This window comes from Myotis daubentonii, chromosome 6 (assembly GCF_963259705.1).
Source record: "Myotis daubentonii chromosome 6, mMyoDau2.1, whole genome shotgun sequence".
Classification (NCBI taxonomy): domain Eukaryota; kingdom Metazoa; phylum Chordata; class Mammalia; order Chiroptera; family Vespertilionidae; genus Myotis; species Myotis daubentonii.
Window position 1 is genome coordinate 95,572,560 of NC_081845.1, and position 24,663 is coordinate 95,597,222.

General features: G+C 58.2%; 4 protein-coding genes across 12 annotated transcripts; 1 reads left to right on the forward strand and 3 right to left on the reverse strand.

Annotated features, from left to right (window-relative positions):
* Positions 1–4,600: 4,600 nt before the first annotated feature.
* RING1 (ring finger protein 1) lies at positions 4,601–8,491 on the reverse strand. Of its 2 annotated transcripts, none has more exons than XM_059702019.1 (7): positions 8,358–8,491; positions 8,139–8,259; positions 7,139–7,299; positions 6,823–7,038; positions 5,741–6,130; positions 5,288–5,561; positions 4,601–4,986 (listed from the first exon to the last, which is right to left on the reverse strand). In XM_059702019.1, the coding sequence occupies exons 2-7, from the start codon at positions 8,214–8,216 to the stop codon at positions 4,885–4,887; spliced, it is 1,221 nt and encodes a 406-aa protein (XP_059558002.1). In that variant the 5' UTR covers positions 8,217–8,259; positions 8,358–8,491; the 3' UTR covers positions 4,601–4,884. The 2 variants fall into 2 exon arrangements, with proteins under 2 accessions (XP_059558002.1, XP_059558003.1); XM_059702020.1 differs by lacking the exon at positions 8,358–8,491 and adding an exon at positions 7,825–7,932 and having other exon boundaries at positions 8,139–8,260.
* A 1,549-nt stretch (positions 8,492–10,040) lies between these two features.
* HSD17B8 (hydroxysteroid 17-beta dehydrogenase 8) lies at positions 10,041–12,163 on the reverse strand. 3 transcript variants are annotated; one of them, XM_059702022.1, is made up of 9 exons: positions 12,072–12,163; positions 11,712–11,929; positions 11,507–11,623; positions 11,295–11,366; positions 11,118–11,203; positions 10,921–11,005; positions 10,665–10,707; positions 10,399–10,473; positions 10,041–10,229 (listed from the first exon to the last, which is right to left on the reverse strand). In XM_059702022.1, exons 1-9 carry the CDS (start codon positions 12,115–12,117, stop codon positions 10,213–10,215), a joined length of 759 nt encoding a protein of 252 aa, XP_059558005.1. In that variant the 5' UTR covers positions 12,118–12,163; the 3' UTR covers positions 10,041–10,212. The 3 variants fall into 3 exon arrangements, with proteins under 3 accessions (XP_059558005.1, XP_059558004.1, XP_059558006.1); XM_059702021.1 differs by having other exon boundaries at positions 11,295–11,387; XM_059702023.1 differs by lacking the exon at positions 11,295–11,366.
* Positions 12,164–12,467: 304 nt separating this feature from the next.
* Positions 12,468–16,857, reverse strand: SLC39A7 (solute carrier family 39 member 7). Its single transcript, XM_059702018.1, has 8 exons — positions 16,714–16,857; positions 16,019–16,421; positions 15,762–15,930; positions 15,213–15,266; positions 14,932–15,084; positions 14,674–14,814; positions 14,268–14,464; positions 12,468–13,198 (listed from the first exon to the last, which is right to left on the reverse strand). Exons 2-8 carry the CDS (start codon positions 16,415–16,417, stop codon positions 12,926–12,928), a joined length of 1,386 nt encoding a protein of 461 aa, XP_059558001.1. The 5' UTR covers positions 16,418–16,421; positions 16,714–16,857; the 3' UTR covers positions 12,468–12,925.
* Positions 16,858–16,929: 72 nt separating this feature from the next.
* Positions 16,930–23,685, forward strand: RXRB (retinoid X receptor beta). 6 transcript variants are annotated; one of them, XM_059702011.1, is made up of 11 exons: positions 16,930–17,390; positions 18,029–18,276; positions 18,767–18,923; positions 19,232–19,411; positions 20,118–20,249; positions 20,748–20,920; positions 21,289–21,418; positions 21,613–21,745; positions 21,849–21,952; positions 22,283–22,388; positions 22,520–23,685. In XM_059702011.1, the coding sequence occupies exons 1-11, from the start codon at positions 17,162–17,164 to the stop codon at positions 22,665–22,667; spliced, it is 1,740 nt and encodes a 579-aa protein (XP_059557994.1). In that variant the 5' UTR covers positions 16,930–17,161; the 3' UTR covers positions 22,668–23,685. The 6 variants fall into 6 exon arrangements, with proteins under 6 accessions (XP_059557994.1, XP_059557995.1, XP_059557998.1 ...); XM_059702012.1 differs by having other exon boundaries at positions 21,861–21,952; XM_059702017.1 differs by lacking the exon at positions 16,930–17,390 and adding an exon at positions 17,702–17,901.
* Positions 23,686–24,663: the final 978 nt, after the last annotated feature.

Here is a 24,663-nt window from a genome sequence, read left to right on the forward strand (position 1 = left end):
GTATGGGTAGTGATTAGAGCGTTGGCCCATGCACCAAAGGGTCGTGGGTTCAATTCCTGGTCAGGACACATACATTGGTTGCAGGTTTGGTTCGGGAGGCAACCGATCGATGTTTCTCTCTCCCCTGCCCCCCTCTTCACTTCCTCCCTTCCACTCTCTATAAAATCAATGGAAAAATATCCTCGGGTGAGGATTAACCGCCCTCCCCCCAAAAAAACTTACATAAATTATATCATTCAACATCCATTTTTGCAAACTCTTTTTACTCATGGTACTGATAAATACGGCTATAATCCATTTAACTACGGTGCAGCAGGCCATTGTAAGAAAGAAGACACCATACTTTACCCATTCCTTCATCTAAAGACAGATTAGCTCGTATCCACTCTCCTTGCCAATCACCAGTCCTGCGCTGCCCTCGTGCACATGTGGGACGCTCTCTGAGGAACACTGTAGAAGCCGGTGTTAGGGTTGGGCATCTTCACCACTGAGCGTTGCTAAACGACTCTAATTTGTTAGCGCTGTTCATATCTCCACACAAACTGTAAGTTCCTATTGGTGTTATCAGAGTGATTTTATTTTGCTGATTCAACTTGTATAAAGCAATATATCATAGTTTTTATATGCATTTCTACATTCCCGGTGACGCTGAGAATCTTTCAATGTTTATTGGCCATTTGGTGGCTAGAAATAGTAAAAAGTCATAACCTTGTATTGACGTCAGAAGCTATTTACTATTCCTAGCCATCTTTGGTGTCTTGCCTGGCATAGCTTTTGCTAATTTTATCCTGCTTTATCTTTTCTTTTCTTTCTTTCTTTATTTAATTTTGTAAAATTGATTTCAGAGAGGAAGGGAGAGGGAGAAAGAGAGAGAAACATCAATGAGAGAGAATCATTGATAGGCTGCCTCCTGCATGCCCCCCACTGGGGATTGAGCCTGAACCCGGGCATGTGCCCTGAGGGGCAATCCAACTGTGACCTCCTGGTTTACAGGTCTACACTCAACCACTGAGCCACAGCCAGTGGGCTCATTAATGGAGTTTTTAAAGTAGCCTGTCCTTGCATTTCTGGAATAATCCCTTTTTTGTCACACATACACATATATACACATACACATATAGACACAGTTGCACTGGATTCGGTTTGTAATGTTTTATTTAGGATTATTAGTCTTATAAGTGTGATTGGCTCTCTTTTTCCAGGGTCTGGGACAGTTTATATAAATAATCATTTTCTTTAAGAGTTGGCAGAACACATCTATAAAACTATCTAGGGACTGTGTGTGTGCACTTTTTGGCTTCTAGTTCACTTTATTAGAATTCACAGATTTGTTTAGGTTTTCTATTTCTTCTTGAGTCCCCTTAGACTACCTTCCATCTAATTTCCCCGCCTCCTCGCCTGCCCTCAGGCGGCTAAAACTCAGGCCCCTAGTAACAGCACTGGTCCCCTTCCACCCCCTTTTAGTAACCAGAGCGTCAGCTGGTCCTCTGCCTTCAGTTTCCTCTTTGTTCCTAGCGCCTGTGATTTTACTTTCCCTTTGAGAACTCAGCCACATGTTTAATTTTCCTTATATTTTACCCATATTTCTAAGTGAGGTGCTTTTTCTAATTCTTCTATCTGGCTTGATTCTGAGGGTGTTCCCATTTTATAGGTGAGAAAGCGAGGGTCAGAGTGGTCTCGCAGCCTACTGAAGGTCACACCACGAGTCCTTTCCACCTCTTGTTGATCCCAGATCTCCCAGTCCGCAATCCTGTGCGTTGCCACATTATTCCACGCTGTCTTCTAAGGCCTGAAATACCTAGCGCCCTGCCCAGATCCTGGCGCACGGCGTCCATTCAACCAATATTTCAACTCACTATTTATGGTGCGTTCAGTTCTAGGCCCAGGGAATGCAAGTGAGCACGAGCGGCCATGGCCCTGGCCTGGGCGGCTGACCCGTGGCTCACCAGGAAACGCACGCTCGCAGTTGTGCCATATGCGCAGTAGGTGTGCACTGAGCTGACCGGGGCTACAGATACCGGGAACGGTACTCTTTGGTGTGGGAGCTCAGAAAAGGGGAATTTGACCCTGAAAGGAAGGTTAGGGTACCTCCGGGGGAGGGGGGGGGTAAGGAGCTGAGATCTGAAGAATGAAGAGGCGCTAACAGAGGAGTGGAAGAGCCTTTCGGCGGGGGTCCAGCTGGCACAAAGGCTCTGCCAGGGAGCAGTGTGGACAGGAAGCGAAGTGGCGGGCTGGGGGGAGGGGGGAGGGGGGAGGGGGGCGGCGTCTGGAGAGGCGGGCGGACCACACCTCGGAGGGCCTGAGCGGCGGGGGCAGGGACTCGGGGGTCTTTAACCTAAGATCACTGGGAAACCCTGGAAGGAGTTTCAATAGGTGCCCGGAACAATCCGATTTGCATTTCAAAAGGTCTCTCTTACTCCACAGTGCAGCCATTCCCAGCCTCTCCCGCTCTCGCAAGGGTTCAGAGAGCCCCATGGTCCAGGGGGAGGAGTGGACAGAGAGATATTACAGGGGATGCACCGGATCGATTCTGGATTCAATATTGGGGTGCTCACTGTGAACACGTCTAGATCCAGCCCTTGGAAGGCAGGGGCCGCGTCACATGTCTGTGTGACATCCAGGCCCCAGAGCAGCCCGCGGGCGGCATCGGGCTCCAGCATTTTCTGAAAGCGTGAAACTGCCCCGCGGCCTCCGGGCGATTCCTTCCCGCGTGCCGGTCTGCCGGACCAGTACCAGTCCTCCCCGCGCTGCCCCTTTGCGTTGTTATTTCTCCCACACGCATCCAGCGCCGCGTCAACAGTCAGGTTCTCGGTGTACTTTGTGTCTCCCTTTGCCTGACCAGGACGCGCAGGCTTAACCGAGAGGCTGAAGGACTTGGGGGCCTGACCCAGGGAAGCCGAGTGGGAGTCTGTGCCCCCCGCCTCCTCTGCCAGCACCGGGCACAGGTGGTGGGTAGAGGAGACTTACCTAGGTCAGCACGTCTGTGCACACCCCCCCCCCCCCGGGTGTCACCTGAAAGCACAGGCGCGTCTTCCAAGTGCGCTGTCCTGGGCCCAGGAGGGGAGAGGACACGGTGGCCGACAGGGGCTGGAGGAGACACGGAGGGTTGAGAGGAGACGGGTGGGCAAAGGCATCCACTGGGGACTAAGGCGGGAGGGGGGCTGTGAGAGGGCAAGACGGGGCCCCTGGGCCGCAGGCTGCTCCCGCGGGAAGCGGAGGCCGGGAGGGAGACCGAAGACGCCCCTGGAACCAGAAGTGGAGGCCAGTGCATTTCGTATTCGTGGGCGCCCTCTCCGGACCGCGGCAAGTTTCTCTTTGAAATTCCGGGAGCGACGCCTACCTCCTCCCGCCCCAACCTTCTGGGAGCGCCACCCGCCCTGGAAACTGGGGTGGGGGTCGGGTCTGGTTCCAGGAGGCGGTGCACCAAGGGCTCCTTAGAGGGCGGGGTGCGTGTCTATCTGCAGGGCAGGCGGGCGCAGAGGCTGGAGGACTCCCCGTGTTCCCGGACTGAGGGGACAAACTGGGAATCCCGAGCGTGCTGGGGGCCCTGGGCCGGTCACCCCGGGCTGGCTCCTCCGCCAGCGCCAGCGGGGCAGAGAGCGAGCACGCAGCAGGAATTTGGGGTGCACCCGGTGGGGGCGCGAAGGGCGCGACGGAAGCAGGAAGTGAGGGGCAGAACCGGTGAAGCCGGGGAGGGGCTCCGCCAGCCCCTTGAGGCCAGGCGATGGCTGCTCCCACCCACCGGCCGGCCGGGACCCGCCGGCAGCCCGCGCCCTGCTCGCCCGCCCGCGGAGGGAGGCTTCACTTCCACGCCCCCCGCTCCCCCAGCCGCTGCCCAGCCACCGGGGGACCTCAGGGGCGGCCCTCCCCCAACTCGGCCGAGGCTGGGGAGGTGGGGCAGATGGGTTCTCGCAGCCCTCCCCCTCCCCCCAGCTATAGAACCAGCTTCAGTTTCCCCTGCAAACCCTCTACAAAGAAGCCTGGCCCTAGAGCAGTGGTTCTCAACCTTCCTAATGCCGCGACCCTTTAATACAGTTCCTCATGTTGTGGGGACCCCCAACCATAAAATTATTTTCGTTGCTACTTCATAACTGTAATTTTGCTACTTTTATGAATCGTAATGTAAATGATATGCAGGATGTATTTTCATTGTTACAAATGGAACAGAATTAAAGCATAGTGATTAATCACAAAAACAGTATGTAATTATATGTGTTTTCCGATGGTCTTAGGCGACCCCTGTGAAAAGGTCGTTCCATCCCCAAAGGGGTCGCGACCCACAGGTTGAGAACCGCTGCTCTAGAGCCACTTCCTTTTGGAATTGAAACTGATTTCAGCCTGGGCTTCTCAGGATTTAGGGGGCAAATTCAGGACCTGACCTCACAGGGCCCTGAGCTCTTCATCCTGTCTCTATCAGCCTCAGGGATGGTCCCGACCCATTTTTGTACGGATTTGCTATTTGGAGGTTCAGAATAAGGGAAGGACACGCCTTTAATAACCTTTGACGTTTTCCCATCGCCAAGGCTGATTCTACATGATGTCCCGGCTTCCCACCTCACCCCCCTTCTAGTGCACCCCCATAGAGACACAGAACTGCGGGTTTCAAAGAGGAAAAAAGCACGTTTGTTGTTGCTGGTAGGAGGTTCTTCACCTGACCCAACACCTGGTGTAGGTGGGAAGTTTGGGGCAATAGAAAAGGCAGTAGATGTGGGTGCGTCTGTACAATATAGAAGAATCTGATATACTTTGTATAAAAGCCACGTCCTCATTTGTGTCCTCTTGCTGGCTGGCTGGGCTGGGGGCACTGGGGGACAGAAGCTGGGGTGGGGGGCCAGGACACAGGGATGCCCGCGGTCCCCATCTGCTGGCTGTCCCCTTGTGGGGTCACTTAGGATCCTTGGTGGGGGCATAGCAGAGCTCCAGTGGTCGGGACACTTTCCAGAATTTCTCATTCACCAGCTCCAGGGTCAGAGAGCCATTTAGTGTCTGCAGAGGGGGTGGAGGAAGAGGCAGGGAAGAGAAAATGAAGTTGGAGAAGACAGTAAAGGAAATGAATGAGAGGTGACCACGGGAGGCGGCAAGGAAAGGAGTGATAAAGAGATGGGGCAAAGCAGGGGCGCGTGGAGTAAGGGAGAAGGGAGAGGGAGAGGGGGGGGGGAGGGAAGGGGAGGGGAGGGAGAGGAGGAGGGGCAGCGAGAGGTGGTCAGTCAGAAATCAGGATCCTGGTTGTGGGGCCCCAGGCCGCCCTCCCTGCTCCCCCCACACCAGGGCCCTCAAAGGCTCTCACCGTGAAAGCTCCACCCCCGGGGGCGATGTAGATGGTGTACTGCTTTTCGCTGACACCCTCAAGGCTGGGCAAGGCAGGCTCTTCAGGGCTGTCACCTCCGCCAGCGCCCCCACCCTCCCCACCACCCCCATCAGGTCCCCCAGCATCAGAGGCACCCCCTCCAGGTCCCCCTGGTTCCCCCGCCTCTTGCTGCTGTCTCCGCTCGAGGGCTATGCGCAGGGCCAAGTACTTGGAGAGATGGTCCACGGTGGCGTTCCCCGTTGTCTTCACATACCTGGGTGGGAAAGGGGGCAGGCACATTTAGGGCAGAGGACGCCTCGAATGCAGAGGGAAGTAGGGACTTCCAAAAGGGCCTCTGGGTGAGGGTTTTTCTGGGTTGGGCAAAGCCCACTCCGAGGGAAGGCTGTATGATCTTTGGGTTCTCAGTGGGCTGGGGAAAGACAGGGCTCTCACCTCGTCTGGCAGTATTCTCCCTTCTCCACGAGCAGTGGGTGGGGCCGGAACACGAGCTCAATTTCTCCACCTGGCTCAGGGGGACTAGGGGCCCCAGGAGGGCTTGGGGGGCCCAGGGTGCCCCCTCCCAGAGTCCCTCCCCGGTCACCAGAGTCTTCAGAACCAGCGCCCCCACCCACCCCACCAGTGCCTCCTACCCCTGTCCCTATACTGCTCCCCCCTGCTCCCCCTCCACGGGGTCGCTTGGGGGCAGGGCCTGGGGCAGAGTCAGGAGCAGAGTCTGAGCTCACATCCTCCCCATCGCCCTCTCCCTCCCCTGGTTCTCCTTCCCCTCCACTCATCGTGGTGGTCTGATCTGACCCAGGCATCGGCCGCCTCACACGCTGGGCCCTGTAGAAGAAAGCAGTTGAGGTTAGAAAGCATCAAGGATAAGAAGATTTAGATTTTAAACTTCAGAGATTGAAAAGATCAGGGAAATCTTAACGATGACACCTAATATTTGTTAAATACTAACTACCCGCCAAGCACACTGCTAACTATTTTGCATTGATCGTCTCCCGTAATACAAGTCTTACGAGGCAGGTAATCACATTATCTCTATTTTCTGGCTGAGGAAACTGAGGCTTAGAGAGGTTAAATAACTTGTTTGAAATCATATAGTCCCTTCCTTTCAAAGTGTGCTCCAAGAACCTGTAGCATAGGCTTGTAGAAATGCAGAACTTCAGGCCAACTCCAAGCCGACTGAATCAAGTTTTGCATTTCTAAGGCGACTCTTAGGTAACCTGGATACACATTAAAGACCGAGCAGTGCTGGCCTGGGGGGGTGTTAATTCCCAGAATGTGAGCCCAGAGCTTACACTCCAGGTCACTCTCCTATTCTGCCGTACAGAAAGTTAGAAGGTGAGCTATTCTCCTTTTAAGATAGTACTGCCCGTTGCTAAGAAGCTGCAATTTACATCCACGACTTCCAGGCCTGACAATCGGGCCACAGTTAGCTCTCAGGGCGCTAGGTTTAGAAGATGGCGGGCAGCAAGTGGATCTGTCCCACCAGCCCTGCGGCGGCTTCGCTCCTGGCCCCGCACCTGTGCATGGCCTGCATGCGCAGCCCCTCCTCGATGCTGGAGCTCAGCGCCTGCTGGTTGTGCAGGCGGCTGAGGCGGATGAGCACCCGGTCTTGGTGGGCCTCGTATTCCTCCCGGCTGGGGTAGATCTTCGAGATCAGGGCATCAAAATTGGGGTCTGGTCGCAAAGACCGCTTGGATACCAGCTTCTTGCGGCAGGTAGGGCACTCCTTGTTCCTGGGGCGGGAGAGAGGAGGCCCTGAGCGGTCAGTCGCCAGGGCACTGAGGCCTCAGCTCTGCGCCTGGAACCCCATCTCCAGTGCGTCCCTCCCATTACCCGCTCCGCAGCGCCGTGACAATGCAGTCGGAGCAGAACCGGTGGAGGCACTCCTTGGTGGTCATCGTGTTCTTCAGCATGTCCAGGCAGATGGGGCACATGAGTTCCGAATGCAGCGACCGAGGGGACACTGCGATCTCCGTACCGTCCATGATGGCTTCCTGGAGGCACCAGTGAGGGGAAAGGTGGTGGTGGGTTGGGGGTAAAGAGCTTTAGAAGCAAGTGGTCTGCCCTGGCTGGGTAGCTCAGTTGGTCAGAACATTGTCCTGATACACCAAGGTTGCAGGTTCAATGCCCGGCCAGGGCACAGATAAGAATTAACCAATGGATGTATAAATAAGTGGAACAAATTGTTTTTTCCCCTCTCTCCTCTCTCTCTAAAACAAACAAATAAACAGACAGACAGACAGACAAGTGGTCCATGAAATGGGAGTTTTGAGAAATACATTGAGATGGCAGAATCTGGATACCCCATTATGGCCACTTGAGAAAGATGGGAATTCTGAGAGAGAAGGAGCTACTGACTTGGAGGGAATGGAGAAGAGAATTAATGTCCCTTAATTAAGTGTAGGAGCTTTGAGGAGGATCTGAGGATGGAGAGACACCTGAGGGTGAGGGTGGCACAGATCTGTGGTTTGGGGAAGCCTTAGTTAACAGAATTTCTTAAAGTGTGGCCGTGGTGCTACCTATATCAGGGTCTGGGCTCCATCCCATCCTGCATCAGAAGCTCCATTTTCAATAAACTCCCAAGGAGAGGCTCACAGCGCCGCTCTACCACGCAGAACTGTTTACACCTTTCAGAAGAAGGCAGTGATATTGCTCTACCTCTCTGGCTGCTTTGAGAATTAAATAAAATAAATGTGGAAGTGGTTTGAAAAGGTTAAGGTGATTCAAAGGTAGGACCAGGGTCATTAGAAGGGGGCGGAAAACGGAGAAGAGGCCGGGCGCGGGGTCCGGGATGGCGGGGCTTGGGCACGGGCGTGCTGAGGGACCCTGTCACCTGCGGGGTGCGGTGGAGCTCGTACAGACTCAGTTCCCACGTCTTGCTGGCGTTCTGGGCATTCGCGGGCGTCGTCATGGTGACGGAGCGCGGACCCCCGCCGCGGCGGAGGCGAGGTGGGCTGGGAGAGGGGGAGGGGAGGGAAGGGACCGGGTTAGGGGCCTCGCGCAGACCCCGCCCCTCCGGGGCCTCGCCGCTCCGGCCCCCGCCGGCCCTCACCCGGCTCCGCCGTCCGCGCAGCCGCCGCAGCGCCGCGCCCGGGTCCGACTCCCGGGCCGAGTTTGCTGGGTCCGCAGCCGCTGCTCCGACAGCAGCTCCCGCCGCCGCCGCCGCCGCCAAGGCCCGGGCACTGGGGCCCGACGTCACTTCCGCCGGCCCCTCCGCTCCGCTCCCCCCGCGGCGGAGACGTCACCGCACTCGCGGCCCGGGTGGGACGCGACGTGGGCGCCCTGGCCCCCGCCCTCGGGAGGCGCCGCGCCCCGCGTCCCCGGAGTCTCACCACGTGGGGCCGCGCCCCCGCCCCGGCCCGCCCCGCCGCGCGCCAGCTCGGCCGCCGGTCCCTGCCCGCCGCCCCGCGGGCCTCCGCGCCGGAGGGCGGGGCCTGGGCTCGCCTAGATCCCGGGAGGGACGGGAGGGGGTGGCAGAAGGGCCGCCTCCCCCACGCCGCGGCCCCGGCGGCTCTCGGCCCAGCCCCATCCCGCACAACTTCCCGGAGCCCCGCCCGGTTCCGGGAACAAAGCTGCGAGGACCCCTCCGCTCGGCCCTCCGGTCCCGGGAAGGCACTAGGTCCCGAAGGGCCCGGGACCCCCGCCACCGGGGCCTCGCTCCGCCCTCCGCGGGGGCTCCCCCAGGCCCTCCGACCTGCTCGCCCCTCGAGGTTTGGGGGCGGCGGCTCGGGACGTCCAGACTCAACTCTCGGCCGAGCCGGAGACTCGAGAATTGCGTTTGGACAATCAGGAGCCGCGGCCCGTGCGGGGAGGAGGCGCACGGGAGCGCCACGCGGAAGCGGGACACACCGGCGGGGCCCTGTCGGGGCGGGGTGCGCGCGTGTGCGGGGGCCCGAGTGTCTGGAGTGGGACGCGGGCAGGGGCCCCCGCCAGGACTTGGCAGTAAAGGAAGGGGCCCGGGAGGAAAGCGGAGAGGAAGGGGCCGAGCGATCCCCGCTGAGGGCAGGGGGTGAGGGACACAGGGGAAAAGAGACCGTGATGGGCGTCCCGTCCCCGCCGGCCTGAGCTCCCGGGCTTGGGCTGCAGCTGCCAGGGGTGGCCTGTTTCTGGGACAAGGCAGCGGTGGGTCCCCTCGCCCCTTCCCCCAGTTACCCTACTTCCCTGTCCTCTCTCCTCCAGTCCGTGGCCAGTCCTCATGTGGCTCCAGAGCCGATCAGCGCAGACCCCCTCCCTTTCCTCCTCCTCCTCCCGCCCCCTCCCTTCTACTCTCCTCCAGCTCCTTTCATCGCTGGTCCATTCCCCTAATCCTGGCCCCCTCCTGTAATCCCCCCCATCCGACCCCAGGCCGGCTGCAGCTATTGTAAGGTGGAGAGAAAGGAGAGGGGGGACTCGAGAAAGGAGGGGGTGGGGGAGGGCCACCTGTTCCAAGACCCCCTCCTAAGGCCAGACTGGACACTGGGATGGGGCCACGAACAAATCGCCGCTGGGGACCACAACGACCAGGGTATTGGGGGGAGGAAACTGGGGCTGCAGGACTGGTGCTGGGGGGTGGGGCAAAGACCCTCTCCCTCCAAAAAGACCCAGAGAGTCAGGAATACACAGTGACACACACTCCCTCAGCACACCCGGTGGCAGGGGTTGCCCTGGGAGACCAGGCAGTGAAAGGGAACAATCCTTTGGGGAAAGGGGGAGGTGGGGAAGGGTCTGAGGGCTTGGACACAAGAAGAACCGGAGGTGGCAGGGAAGAGGATTTGGAATTTATTAAGGTCACAAGCACCCCTGCCTCCCATATTCAGCATTCCTGAGCCAGACACTGGCACCTCTTTTGTAGCCTGGGAACTCGGAGTCCTCGTCAGCAGGAGGCCGCAGTGGTGGGGGGCGCGCAGAGTCCAGGCTCCTTGAGGCAGTTACATGAAGAGTCCTCCTGGGAGGGGCAGGACATTTGGGCAGATGCACAGGTGGAGACAGGTGGGTGGGGGGCGCCCACCCTGCTCTGTCCCTGGCCCTCGGGAACTTCTGCCCTTCCTCCAGTGGCTCCAGGCTCCCCTCACTGGCTCAGATCAGCCCTCTCCCTCCCCAGGGCGGCCTCATACCAGTGACTTCCACTGAGGCCCCGGTGATGTATCCACTGTCGTCAGATGCCAAGAATGCGACCACATCTGCCACATCTACGGGAACAGCGAGGAGAGGGCAGCTCCTACGTACTCCCGTGGACCCAAAGGAGCCATCACCTCTCACCAGAAACCCTCCCCCGGAAACAGAACCAACCGTCAACCCTGTGCGACCCTCTCTGATACCACAGGCTGTGGGGCCTGTTCACTCAGGGCCTCCCAGAGCCTCCCCTTCACTCAGCGCTCACCCTCAGGGGTCCCCAGATGTCCCATCGGGATCATTCCAGTCACCTGTAAGGAAACACTCATGTGTGGCTCAAAGTTTCTTTTATGGATTTTTTTTGGAGATTGAGTCTGCGACCCTTTTTCTTCTGTCTTCATTCCTGTGCACATACTGATGTCCTACTTCTAGCCAGGTACTGTGTCCAGCATTCCCTCGCTCTCTCAAACCCAGAGAGGCTGGGCTCTGCACGGCTCTGCTCTCTGCCCTCCCCCCATGCCTACCTTGTCCAGCACTTTCTGTGGCACTTTCTGTGTCATGGGTGTTGCAATGAACCCTGGGAGGACAGAGTTACAGCGGATCCCATGTCTGTGGAAGGGAGAGCAGCCGCTGACTGTGGAGAGGACTGGACAATGACCTTTCCCCCGGAGCTCCCACCTGCCTCAGCACAGTCCTCTGTACCCCCAGGTGTCTGACCGACCTTCCAAGTTCCCGGGCCACAGTGTGGGTCAGCCCAATCACGCCAGCCTTGGATGCTGAGTAGTTTGTCTGTCCCAGGTTCCCCACCTACAGGTGAGCCGGAGATGTGGGATGAATCAGGAGGCCCAAGGAGCAGCTCTCCTCTCTATGCCCTGACCTCATCCCAACTCAACCTGACCTTCCCTACGATGCTACTGATGTTGATGATGGAGCCATGACAACCACTGGACACCAGGGCTTGGGCTGCAGCCTGAGTGACGAGAAAGATACCCTGGTTGGGGGGAGGGGGAGGGGAAGAGGAACAAGGTAGAAGGGTCAGCTGGGGCGAGAGTCATCCTCCAACTCCCTTCCCAAGATAAAGGGGCCAGAAATCAGATTCAGAGTCACCACCTTGAGGTTGACAGCTATGACTTTGTCCCAGTCATCCTCAGACATGTGGAGCAGAAACTCATCCCTAGTAATGCCCGCGCAGGACACGACGACAGACGGCGGGCGAGAAAAGCGGGCCTATGGAAGAGGGAGGTCACACACCAAAAACCATGGCGAGCCGCGGGGGAGGCAGGGAGCGCTGTGAGGGGAGGTCGCCCGCGTTCACCTGCACTTGCTCCAGCAGGCGCCTGGCGGCCCCGGCCTCCGACACGTCAGCCTGGAAGGCAGCGTGGGCCCCACGGGGCGCCCCCTTCTCGCTCCCCGGCCCGCCCAGCAGCCGCACAGTCTCCCGTGCCGCTGCCCCGTCCAGGTCGCAGGCGGCCACGGCGGCCCCCTCTCGGGCCAGGCGCACACTGACGGCTCGGCCAATGCCGCTTCCCGCACCTGCGGGTGGGAGAACACGCGGGCGTGGGTGCGGGAGGCACGGGCAGGGGTCAGAGGTTAGCAGGGCGGCTAGTAAAATTCGGGCCAGCGGCTGCAGAGGCCGCGGGCACCCCAACCCGCCCTGAAAGAGCACCCCCTCAACCTGTGACCAGGGCCAGCGCGGAGCCGAGCCGGAGCGGAGCCGCCATGGCTGGCCGTGGGCGGGGACCAGCCCGGAGCCAACCGGGCGCAGCGGGGGCGTGGCGAGGGCAAAGCCTGGCCAATTGTAGCCGCCGGCGGCCACCGACGGGAGCCGACCTCCCACCGCGGGGGCGTGGCCAGGCACTGCCACTTGGGGCCAAGAGGAGTGGGAAGACGAGGGGCCCCCATTTCCCCCCAAAAGACAAAGAATGCATTTGGGGCGGAAGATCCGAGGACTTTATTTCCGGTCACCACCCCACCCCCTCGATTCAAACAGCGATATAAAAAATATTAGAAACAAAAATCAGGCAATGAGATTAGCAACTAAAGCCCCTCCCCTCCAAATCAAGACACACGATTGAAGTTTAGGAGATGTTTATCGCGACGCCTGCTGCTCCCACTCCCAGGGCTCTAGCCCTCCCTGCAGCCCCCACCCACAGGTGGGAGGGAGGGAGGAGGAGGGCCTTGGGGAAACCTGTGTGTGGCAGCTTGGTTCTCTGAGAACAGGTGGGGTAGGAGACTCCGTAGGCCGCCATCAGTGGTCTCTTCCAGCCTTCTCCATGGCCCCATTTAGTGCCCCACACCCAACAACATGGTCAGCACATGCCCAACACTATGGTCCCTCTGGCCTCTCATACTCGTCCCTACAGCTCCTATAAGACTGTCAAATCTTGCTGCTTTCATGCCAAAATCAGGAAACAACTCCTTCCTTTGGCAGATGAGTCTGGCCAGGCCCCCAACCTCCACAGACCCCAGACCCAGAGGACTGAGAGGCTAAAGGCTTGGGGTTGGGGTGGGGGCAGTTTATCCCACCTCTCACTCGAGGTGGGCAATCAGCACCATCATGACAACTCCCCCCAGCAGCCCCAGCACCTCCAGAAGTGACTGCAATGGTGAAGCCTCCTTCAACAGCTCAGGCAACACAGACACCGTCGCTACGTAGATAAAGCCACCTGCAGTGAATGGCAGAATCCAGCCAGGGCCTGTACCACCTGCAACTTCACTGCCCACTGCCCCTCCTTCAGTTAGGAGGGCACAGGCTGTGCCTGCCAGCGCCCCTATTGCCGTCAGTAGTTGCAGACACATTGCCTGGTGGGCAGAAAAGAGAGAGAGGCACTCAGCATCATCTAAAGATTATCGGTAGGTTAGACTTGGCTGGTAGGATATAGGTATATACGGGTAGGGTATATATCTTTGGAAACAAAAGAGTATGATAAAGTCCTAGCTGGTTTGGCTCAGTGGTGCAGTGCTGCACTGCAGACTGAAGGGTTCTGGGTTCCAGTCAAGGGCATGTGCCCAGTAGGGGGAATGCAGGAGGCAGCCAATCAATGACTCTCATCACTGATGTTTCTATCTCTCTCTCCCTTCCTCTGAAATAAATAAAAATGTATTTTTTTTAAAAAAGAGTATGCCGAAACTGGTTTGGCTCAGTGGATAGAGCGTCGGCCTGCGGACTGAAAGGTCCCAGGTTCGATTCCGGTCAAGGGCATGTACCTGGGTTGCGGGCACATCCCCAGTAGGGGGTGTGCAGGAGGCGGCTGATCGATGTTTCTCTCTCATCGATGTTTCTAACTATCTCTCTCCCTTCCTCTCTGTAAAAAATCAATAAAATATATTAAAAAAAAGAGTATGATAAGAAGAGGGGATCTAGAATAAACATTTTCTGAAAAATCTTAGATATCAAAAAGGTCCTTTTCACAGACCTTTTGATTCAGTAATCCAGGGTGGGGAGTGTGGTCTGAAAGACCCCAATAAACCATTCAGATGGTTTATGGACCACAGTTCAAGAAATATTAAGCGCCCTGGCTTATGTGGCTCAGTTGGTTGGAGTGCTGTCCTGTGCATGGAAAGGTTCTGGGTTCTATTCCTGGTCAGGACACATACCTAAGTTGCAGGTTTGGTCCCGATTGGGACTCGTGCAAAAGGCAACCAATCAATGTTTCTCTCTCTTTCCCTTTCTCTCTCTAAAAACAAAGAACATGTGCTCAGGTTAGGGTTTAAAAAAAATACTAAGCTATAGAAAAAAGAAACCGAACTTCCCCTCATTTCTAGACTTATTGTCAGTAACAGTATGACTTGTTTGAAACTAAGGAGAGGCAAACTTGGGTTTGGGGTGGATGAGCAGGGAGAAGAGGGTAGGAGGCACGTCATCACTCACCTGCTTCTTGCTGCAGCCGGACTGGACCAAGATGGCGAAGTCCCCAACTTCGTGGGGCACTTCATGTAGCAGCACAGTCGTCGTGGTCAGGACCCCCAATCCCAAACCCCCTCGAAATGACGCACCAATGGCCAGACCGTCTGTGAAGTTGTGTGCCAGGTCAGCAGCCAGATTGAGGTACCCTGATACGCGGAGATCTTATACAGGAGGAAAGGAAGACAAAACAATTAGATGCTCCATCACCCCATCCCAGCCCTGGTCAGTCATTATCACATATTCCCCCAGAGAGCACTTCACAACCAGCCCCTCCGTGTTTTGCAGACATCTACCATTACCCACTGCACATGTTCCACGTGATTCATGATGATGTCCCTTGCCCAGGCTTATTACCAACCCTGGACCTCACCTGAACCTGTTTTTTCCTCTTCAGAATTCTGAGGTCTCACTGACCCATCTTTGGGCCCTGTGCCCCCTCCTCTCCGCTTCCTCAACCCCTCTGCTTTCTTTTCTTCTTCCTCTGAGTTCTGTTTCTCCTTTGCAGAACGCTCTGAGAGAAGGAAGGAGTTGATAAGAGTGGGGAACTCCCCTCCCACCTAAGGGCCATAAGATGAAGGGATTCTGAGGCAAGCGAGGTGGCTAGCAGTAAAGGTGTTCCTGGGCTTACCCTGTGTTCCATGTCCATGACTTCCGTGTGTGTGACCATATCCATGAGTGTGTCCGTGTCCTCCTTTCACGTGTCTCACAAATTTCTCCACCACAAGAAAGGCGACAATTCCACTGAGGACCCACAGTCCCACTGACAAAATAGGGCCCTGGCCTGGCGATGGATGCATTGAGACATTAAGGGAGATGTGGGTTCCAGACTCCTCCTCAAGTATAGAAAAATTGGGAGGGATAGACCTTCCCCAGCTCCCCAATCCCTGCCTCCATCTTCCCCTTCCTCACCACTGTGGGAGTGTCCATGTCCCGGCTGCTCCTGAAGGTGGTGAGAATGAGGTTCTGAAAGAAGGGGGAGAAAAGGGCAGATGAGAAAATACCTGCCCCAAGCGGGGTATATTTGCAGAAATATTGGAAGGCCAGAGATCACAAAGGGGAAAGGACCCTTGCCCAAAGAACAAAATATATTAAGACTAGAGGCCCGGCACACAAAATTCGCACGGGGCGGGGGGGCGGGGAGAGGGTCTCTCAGCCCAGCCTGCATCCTATCGCAGTCGGTGAGCCCTTGGGGATGTCCAACTGACGGCTTAGGCTGTGGGGAGCTATCAGTTGGACATTCACTGCTGCTGCTGCTGCGCTAGCCAGCCGTGAGCCGGGTATCTGACTGAGTGGTGCGCCCCCTATGGGAGCGCAGACCATCAGGGGGCAGCTCCTGCATTGAGTGTCTCCCCTGGTGGTCAGTGCATGTCATAGAGACTGGTCGTTCTGCTGTTCGGTTGATTTGCATATTAGCCTTTTATTATGTAGGATTTGAGGTAGTGACTTGAAGTTACTTACCCAGGGCATGAGGGATGAGGTGCAGGAAAGCATCTCCCAGGAGCCCACCAGAAGCAAAACTGAGCAAGATCTGGAGCAGAGAGCGGTGCCGGGGGGAGTTTGACTCCACAGGGATAAGGAAGAGGACGAAAAATGGAGCTGCAGAGATCAGCACTGTGGCCCCCAGTGCCTGGTGAGGGAGAGTCAGGGGTCAAGTGTGCAGGATTTCCCAACAATCCAGAACCAGTCCCTCTCTCCCCCATCCCCTAGGGACTTACATAGGCCCAGAGAGTGACAGTATCCAGGTCCCGCTTGCTGCCTGGAACCTCCCCATAGCCTCCATGGCTGTGCTCATGGTCATGTCCATGTCCTCTGTGGTAGAGGCTCTCATGGGAGTGACCATTGCTATGGTCACGATGCAAATCCTCATGCAAATGTTCGTGGTCATGACCATGGGTATGCCCATGCCAGATGCTCTCGTGAGTGTGGCCATGGCCGTGGGCGTGGCTGTGTCCATGATGGAAATCCTCATGTGAGTGGCTGTGGCCATGGAAGTCTTCGTGCCGGTCCTCGTGCAGGTCGCCATGACCCCCGTGTCCGGCCACTAGCAGCCCCAGGGCCGCCCAGGTCAGCAGTCCCACGGCCACCCAGTGGGGGGCCCCCAGGCTTCTGGCCATCACGCTGACCAGAGGGACAGAAACAGTGACTCCGCTTGATCACCTCTATACCTGCGCGGGGTCCGCTTACTCCGCTCGCGCCCTCCGCGCCCGTCTACCAGCCGCTCCCCCATTCCATGTTGCCCCCAACCGCGCGCTTCCCAACTCGTTCTTTTCCTTCCGAACCTCCTCCCGACTAGGGCCCGGGACACCGCTCTAAGCGCCGCTCCTCCACTTCACAGACTCTCTGGGCCCTCGTCTCTATGATGAGGTGGGGAAGCCTGGAAAGGACGTGGGGAAAAGCGGGGAATGCTCACCAGCTCCGGGATCCGCTCCGCGCCAGGTCTACTCGGACGTGGCAGTCCCGCCTCCAGCTCCCGCGGGAACAGGAAGTCTCGTCTCTCGGTTCCAGTCCTTTACCAAGATGGCGGCGCCCGGCGGCGGCGGCCCTACCCCGGCGCGCATGCGCGGGTGAGGAGGTTATTTGAGGGGAGGGTGGGCGAGGCCGGCTCCCGGGCCGGAGACCGCCTCCTCCGTTTTCAAGGAGGCGAGGGGGCGGGAACTAGCACGGCGACTTCCCTTCTGTACCAAGATGGCTGCCACATCGGCGCTGTCATTTTGGTGCAGAGCAGCGCGAAGCGCTTAATCCGACGCGGTTCAGGCCAGAGTCTTTTTCTCTAGGGCTGCTTCGTGCTCAGCCGGCCCCTCAATCAACCCTTGGGGACCTCTGGTGCCTCTTCGGCATCCGACACTCAGCCCGGAGTCATGTCTTGGGCCGCTCGCCCGCCCTTCCTCCCCCAGCGGCATGCCGCAGGGCAGTGTGGGCCGGTGGGGGTGCGAAAAGAAATGCATTGTGGGGTCGCGTCCCGGTGGCGGCGGCGACGGCCCTGGCTGGATCCTGCGGCGGCGGCGGCGGCGGCGGCCGGAGAACAACAAACCCCGGAGCCGGAGCCGGGGGAGACTGGACGGGACGGGATGGGCGACAGCGGGCGGGGTGAGTGTCCAGCGAGCGGACCTGCGAACCGGGGACCGCGCGCTCTGCACCCCTCCCCCTCCCTGGGTGCTCTTCCCCCGGCGCTCCCGCCCCCTTGTTTGTAAACACGCGTCCCCTCCCTCCCCGGGGCCTCAGCGCCCTCCCTCCGGGGCGGGGCGGGGAGGGGGCAGCTTCCGCCCTCCGGCCCCTGCGGTCCGAGGCCCCGCACACCGCCCTCCCCGGCGGGGGCCAGGCGTCCTGGTTTGAGGATCCTGACTTTGGAGGGCGGGTCCTGCGTCCCGGGAGGGGTCTCTCCCGCTCAGGCCACGAGCTGGGAGTGGAGGGCTTAGCCCACGTGTTGCCCCACCCACCGGAGACCGGCTGGGGCGCCTGGCCTTGGGTGACCGAATACATTGCTTGGAGTTTTCCTCGCCTGAATCACCCTTCTCTCCTTTGTGAACCCCCTCCTGTCGCCACAGTTAGGAGTGGAGCTGTTGTGTGATAACCGGGTGTCTCTGGGCTTGGGAACGGGGTAGGTGTGTGGGGGGCAGGGAGCAGTGGGGGATTTGCAAGTCTTCAGTTGAGTGATCGAAGACTCATTTTCTCTTTTTGTCTCTCCTGTCTGTGTGTCTTTGTGCCTCTGTGTACCCCTCCCTCAGACTCCCGAAGCCCAGACAGTTCCTCCCCAAATCCTCTTTCCCAGGGGGCCCCTCCCCATTCTCCTCCTGGGCCACCTCTACCCCCTTCAGCAGCCCCTTCCCTTGGAGGCTCTGGGGCCCCACCCCCACCCCCGATGCCACCCCCTCCCCTGGGCTCCCCCTTCCCTGTCATCAGCTCTTCCATGGGCTCCCCTGGCCTGCCCCCTCCAGCTCCCCCAGGATTCTCCGGGCCTGTCAGCAGTCCCCAGGTGAGAGGTTGTGACCCACATTCTGCCTCTCCACTTGCATTTCCTTGTTTTCCTTGTGACCCTAGATCCTTGTGTGAACTTCCCCATGACCCACTGACCTCCAGACCTCTAATTCTGGCAGGCCTGTTGTCCCTGTGAGACCCCCTGAGGTGACTGATCTTGCAGTGCATGTGTCCACCCCAACCCCAAAAGGAACCCCAATATTCCTGATGTCCCTTTCACCCGTCAGTGACTTTCTGCCCTTTTGGTCCCACCTGCCCTTCTGAGATAATACCTTTCAGGGCCACTGTGTTGCACTATCTCAAGGGACGCTGTGTGCCAGTCTCTGGGTTGTGCTCCAGGGCTGGCCCTCCCCGCAGACCGCAGTGTAACAGTGCTCTCCGGGGTGTGCAATGCAGGGCCCTGCCAGGTGTTAGGGCATGATTTCCGTCGCCTCTGATTCTCTTTCCCAGTGAGTCTCCCCATGACCTCCCTATTTCCCCTATCCCAGATTAACTCAACAGTGTCGCTCCCTGGGGGTGGGTCTGGCACCCCTGAAGATGTGAAGCCACCAGTCTTAGGGGTCCGGGGCCTGCACTGTCCACCCCCTCCAGGTGGCCCTGGGGCTGGCAAACGGCTATGTGCAATCTGCGGGGACCGAAGCTCAGGTATGGGGTTCAGAGGACCAGCAGACAGGAAGAGAGAGAGAGAGAGATGTCTGCCACTGACCATCCCCTGTGGGAGTCCCAGGGCCTCATGGGGTTTCTTTGGAGCGAGTAGCTGGGGGAGGCCCAGTGAGAGCTAAAGAACCTGAAGCTCAGACGGGATGGGGGTGGTAGAGGGAAGGGTGGACTGGACCACCTCACGTCCTCGTTTCCCAGCTCCGTGTGTGGCAGACACAGAGCAGACTTGGCAAGAGACCTAATGGTGAGCGGTCTGCATGCAGCCTTGCTGTTGCCGTCCCCGCCCCCTGTAGGCAAACACTATGGCGTTTACAGCTGCGAGGGCTGCAAAGGCTTCTTCAAGCGCACCATTCGCAAGGACCTGACCTACTCGTGCCGGGACAACAAGGACTGCACAGTGGACAAGCGCCAGCGGAACCGCTGTCAGTACTGCCGCTATCAGAAGTGCTTGGCCACTGGCATGAAGAGGGAAGGTAAGGGCCTGCCCACCCAGGCTTCCCAGTCTACCCTCTGGGAGAGGAGGGAGGAGGGAGGGGGAAGAGGGAAGGTTTAGGGAAGACGGGACTGTTTTCTCTCTCCTCCAGAGGGCGATATTTGATCTCTCTCTCCCTCATCAGCTCTTCTCCCCGAAACCCTCATCTGATCCCTTGAGTTTCCTTCCTAATGGTTGTGCCTCTGGCCTGTCCCTGTGACCCCTGCCTAGTCTGGTGTGAGGGTAGGCTCACTTTCCTTACCCGTGATGGGCTCTCTGTGTCCCTCTCTAACCTGAATAGCCCTTCCTCTCTTTGACCCAGCGTTCCCTCTCTGGTCTTCTCCAAACTCTGGGATTCCACTCTCTTAAGCTACAGAGTTTACTGAAGACCTCAGGGCACCTTCCCTTTTTCAATCTTACCTTCTTCAGTCTGACTCTGGAATTCTGAGAGACACCCTGTAGAGAGTATCTTGATCAAATCTCATTTTCGAGATGAGCCTGAGGCCTAGCTTCTCCAAGGCCATGCAATAAATGAGTGGTAGAGCTGTGATCAGAACTCACGTCTCTGAAGACCGAGGCCGGTGCTCCTCATACTGCCTCTGGGTTGAGTTAGAAGAGTACAGAATTTGCAGGCAGGCACTCTTGGATTCAGTTGCATGACTTACCATGTACTGTGTGAACTTGGGCATGCTATTTAACTTCTCTAGGCCAAAATTCTTCATCTTTAAAAATGGAGACAAGAGCCCTGGCCGGTGTTTCTCGGTGGTTAGAACATTGGCCTGCACTCCGAAGGGTCCACTGGTTCCATTCCAGGTCAGGGGCATGTACCTGTGTTGCAGGTTGGATCCCCACCCTAGATGGGGCGGGGCACCTGTGATCTAAGGAGTTAGGGAGGCAACCAATCAGTGTTTCTCCCTTCTCCCCCTCCCCCTCCCTCCCTCCCTCTCAAAATTAATGGAAAAAATATCCTTGGGTGAAGATTACCAAAAAAAAAAAAAAAAAAAAAAATGAAAAAGAGAAAAGGGAAAAAAAATGGAGACAAGAACTCACAGGGTTGTTATAATAGAGTGAATGTTAAAATGTGCTTGGCCCTCATTTAAATGTTAGCTTTCTCCCTTATTCCTTTATCCTCTCCTTCCCTTCTCCTTCTTGGCTTCTGTGCCCTTTTACAACCCCTGCTTCCAGACTGTCCCTAGTCTGTTATTTGTAATGACTTCCCCAGTTCCTATAAATATCTCCTAAGGGCCATCAGATGCTGATAAGGCCCTACGGACATTTCAGAACCTCCTCATGGCAGGCTGCTGACTTTCCACTTTTTGTCCTCCCTCCCCCACCAGCGGTACAGGAGGAGCGTCAACGGGGGAAGGACAAGGACGGGGATGGGGAGGGGGCTGGGGGAGCCCCCGAGGAGATGCCTGTGGACAGGATCCTGGAGGCAGAGCTTGCTGTGGAGCAGAAGAGTGACCAGGGCGTTGAGGGTCCTGGGGGAACCGGGGGTAGCGGCAGCAGCGTGAGTGATGGGGTCAATCCATTCTCCCTGATGGGGGTTGGGGAAGTGGGAGCCTAGGTCTGTCCTGCCTCCGCCTCCCCTCCGTTCCCCTCACAACCCTCCTAACACTGTCTGGGACTGGAAGTGCTGCCGAACAAGGTCTCTTAAATATCTGAGGTGGGTGTGATAGTGTCCTCTGTCCCACCCCCAGAACAACCCACTGGTTGGCAGAACCACAGCGAGTCCCAAAAGCCTGACTTACAGGGGTCAGTTCAGATGGGGCTTGAAGAGGTATACCACGTTGTAGGAGGGGGTATCAGAGTCTCTTACAAGGGGGCTCCCAGTGTACTTCTAAACCTCCCATAACTCTTACCCCACACCCCCTGCAGCCAAACGACCCTGTGACTAACATCTGTCAGGCAGCTGACAAGCAGCTATTCACGCTTGTTGAGTGGGCGAAGAGGATCCCACACTTTTCCTCCTTGCCTCTGGATGACCAGGTCATATTGCTACGGGCAGGTCAGTGACCTTGGATCCCTTTGACCTCTTGACATTTGACCCCTTTTGACATGACCTTTAGTGACCCCAGTGCAGACTTGCATACTCAGGGAGCCAAGCTCATTGACCTCGCCACCTTTTCTTCTCTTCCCCTGGTGTGCTTTGAATCCCATGGCCTGATCTCTGGCTCTTGGCCCTTGTTGCTCTCCGCCCAGGCTGGAATGAGCTCCTCATTGCCTCCTTCTCCCATCGATCCATTGATGTCCGAGATGGCATCCTCCTCGCCACAGGTCTTCACGTGCACCGCAACTCAGCCCATTCTGCAGGCGTGGGAGCCATCTTTGATCGGTCAGTGGCCCTCCGCTGGGCTGGCCTATAGGTGGAGGGGGTGGGGCTATAGGCTGGTCCGTGTCCAAGGCTGGCTGAGCTGTGACCTTTGAGTGACCTGCAGGTCCCTCTCCAGGGTGCTGACAGAGCTAGTGTCCAAAATGCGTGACATGAGGATGGACAAGACAGAGCTTGGCTGCCTGAGGGCAATCATTCTGTTCAATCCAGGTAAGAGGAGGTCATCCCATCTCTCAAGACCAAAGCAACCTTGGAGCCTCCTCTTCTCCGGAGACTCCTAAGTTACCCAGCTATCCCCTCAGTAAGACCCTCTGCCCGGAAATCTCCCAGATAGCTAAGAACATCCCATATCCATGATGCATTCCCCTTCTGACCCCCTCCCACAAACCCAGTGTGCCCTGCTCCCTGACCAGGCATCTGGAGAAGGGCAAGTAGATGGGGCCCGGAAGGAGACAGCTATTCACGTGGGCCACATCTCCCCGTTTGTGCTGATGTGATTGGCCTGCCTCCTCCTCCCTCCTCTCTTCCCTGCTGTTCCAGACGCCAAGGGCCTCTCCAACCCCAGTGAGGTGGAGGTCCTGCGGGAGAAAGTGTACGCATCACTGGAGACCTATTGCAAACAGAAGTACCCTGAGCAGCAGGGACGGTGAGAAGGAGTTGTGGGGGCGAGGGATTGTGGGGACTGAGGATCCCATGGGGTGGAGGTTGGGGGGCCACGGGTGTGTTCAGGGCCCATGCGATTGCAGCTCTCACTCCCTTTCTCTCGCCCCCCCTCAGGTTTGCCAAGCTGCTGCTACGTCTTCCTGCTCTCAGATCCATTGGCCTTAAGTGTCTAGAGCACCTGTTTTTCTTCAAGCTCATCGGTGACACCCCCATCGACACCTTCCTCATGGAGATGCTCGAGGCGCCCCACCAGCTGGCCTGAGCCCAGACACAGACGTGGTGCTTCCTGCACTTGAGGAGTGCACACCTGAGGGGGACGCCAAGCCTTGGGGCAGGGTGGGGAGGGCCGTGTGCCTGGAGTCTTGGTGGGGTGAGGACTAGGGAGCAGGACTGAGACCTCCAGGGGATCCATCAACCCTCCAAGGGGTTTGCTTGATATCTCAAGTCAGAGGGGACCCCAGGCCCTTATGAGAGCTGGACCTCTTCCTTCAGTGGCCTCTAGCCTCTGAGTTGGTCTGGGTCTGCCATGACTTGGGGTGAGTTCCCACCCCGCCTGGAATGATCTCCCCCAGCAGAAAGCACTGGCCTTCTCCCAGGGCCTGGCTTCCTTCTCATCTTGCCTCACTTAGCTCCCTGTGTGGAGAGTGGATATGGGAACTCTCCCAGAGATGGATATTGGGGGGCAGGCCCCCCAAAGTGATGGACATGGGAGTAGGGCTCTGACAGGCCTTCCTCTAGCCAAGCCTGGCAGATCGGGGCTACTCTGTCACTGCCTTCTGTCCGGAGTCACCTCTCGCACGTCACCTCCTGCAGTCAGACTGAGAAAGGAGGTGGTGGTGGTGAAGGGGTGGGTAGAGATGTAGGAACCCATCTGCTATTTTTAATTTCCTCTGAGGATAGAGATTTACAGTTAGACTCAAAGAAGTACTGTACTTCCCCAGGTTGACTAAGATGCCAGTGGTGGAGGTGGACTGTGGGAAAGGCAGGGCCCCAAGGCGGTGGCCCTGAGGCTCCTGAAGCCCTGGCCTTCTCACCCCTCGCCCGCCCGTCTCTCCCCGCCTGACTGACGGGGACGCCTGACTGACGGGACGGGGCCTGGGCTGCGATGGCCGGGCTTCCCCAGCCCTGGGCCAGGCCTGCGTGAGGGGAGGTGGCCGGCCCGTAGAGATGGGGTGCCGGGGCTGCATGACTTTTGCCCTGCATTTCTTCTCTCTGGGGTTTCTTTCCCTCTTTCACTCACGTATAAAATCGCTTTCAAATTAAAATCGCTGTTTTCTGGACTGAGGTGACTGTTGGCGTGGACAGCGCTGCATCTCGCTGGGTGTGGGGGATCCGGTCGGTTGGGACCTCCAGACACGCTCCCTTGACACTAACGGTGCTGAGGTTCCCTGGGGCCGGAGAGGCGGCGCAAGGGGGGGGACACAAGGCGCCCTTTGTCGGGGAGGGGGGAAGAGGGTGTGCCAGGCGGGGGGCGGGGCGGCCGAGGAGGAAGGGGGGCGGCGGTTCTCAAAGGCGCCTTGTTCGCCTGCGCCCTCCCAGCGCCAGCGGGCGGCGGCGCCTCGCCTCGCTCCCGTCTCACCGCTGCCGCGGGCTCCGGGCAGACCCGGCGCCGTGCCCGTCCGAGGGGCTCGCCGGGCGCCGCGGCCCGTGGCCTCCGGGAGGCGGCCTCCTGTCCCCGAGTGACCCTGTTTCCCAGGCTTCCAGCTGGGCAGACTGTGCCCTCGCCCTCCACGGGGTCCCTTTCCACCTGGGCTCCGGGCCTCCCTTACCCCCCCCCCCCTTTCATCTCCTGGGACCTGGTTAGCCCGTTTGTCTGTGCGGTCTGCCCCACCCCCCGGGGGTCCCAACACCCCCCCCCCCATGCGGCCGTGGAGCTGCAGGTCGCCAGCCGCTATCTATAGCCGCGTCTATAAATACCAGCCCCCGCCGCTCTGTAATTACGGGGCGCGCCCGGGAGTAATTACGGAGACCTGATGGGGGGGCGACCCCCAGGCCCGCCTCTCTCCTCCCACTGTCCCCTAAACCCCACCCAGGGCGCTGCTGAAGGAGGGTTCTGGGCCCCCAGGCAGAGGGAACCGGAGGGGGGGGCGCTGTGACGACGTCGGGGTCCTAGAAAAGGAGGGGGCTGGGGAGAAGATATTGGGGTCCCCGAGAAGCATCGTAGGGTAGAGCCACCGAGTCCTTGCGAGGAGCTGGGTCTGCGAGGAAGCGCTCCGTCCCGCCCCCGCCCCAGGTGGAGTCGAGGGTGGGGTTTCTGC

Excerpts from the sequence above, each read along its gene's own strand:
- RING1 (XM_059702019.1), bottom strand. The coding sequence starts at position 8,216 with ATGACGACGCCCGCGAATGCCCAGAACGCCAGCAAGACGTGGGAACTG. Across the intron at positions 7,300-8,138 it reads AGCTCCACCGCACCCCGCAG|GAAGCCATCATGGACGGTAC; the intron begins GTGACAGGGTCC and ends TGGTGCCTCCAG. Across the intron at positions 7,039-7,138 it reads GTCACGGCGCTGCGGAGCGG|GAACAAGGAGTGCCCTACCT; the intron begins GTAATGGGAGGG and ends CTCCCGCCCCAG.
- HSD17B8 (XM_059702021.1), bottom strand. The coding sequence starts at position 12,117 with ATGGCGGCTCCGCTCCGGCTCGGCTCCGCGCTGGCCCTGGTCACAG. Across the intron at positions 11,388-11,506 it reads TCATAGCTGTCAACCTCAAG|GGTATCTTTCTCGTCACTCA; the intron begins GTGGTGACTCTG and ends CCCCCCAACCAG. Across the intron at positions 10,474-10,664 it reads ACATCTGGGGACCCCTGAGG|ATGTGGCAGATGTGGTCGCA; the intron begins GTGAGCGCTGAG and ends CTGTTCCCGTAG.
- SLC39A7 (XM_059702018.1), bottom strand. The coding sequence starts at position 16,417 with ATGGCCAGAAGCCTGGGGGCCCCCCACTGGGTGGCCGTGGGACTGCTG. Across the intron at positions 15,085-15,212 it reads ACATGGACACTCCCACAGTG|GCCAGGGCCCTATTTTGTCA; the intron begins GTGAGGAAGGGG and ends ATCCATCGCCAG. Across the intron at positions 13,199-14,267 it reads CCGGCTGCAGCAAGAAGCAG|GCAATGTGTCTGCAACTACT; the intron begins GTGAGTGATGAC and ends TCTGCCCACCAG.
- RXRB (XM_059702011.1), top strand. The coding sequence starts at position 17,162 with ATGTCTTGGGCCGCTCGCCCGCCCTTCCTCCCCCAGCGGCATGCCGCA. Across the intron at positions 18,924-19,231 it reads CTGCGGGGACCGAAGCTCAG|GCAAACACTATGGCGTTTAC; the intron begins GTATGGGGTTCA and ends CGCCCCCTGTAG. Across the intron at positions 21,419-21,612 it reads GGTCATATTGCTACGGGCAG|GCTGGAATGAGCTCCTCATT; the intron begins GTCAGTGACCTT and ends CTCTCCGCCCAG.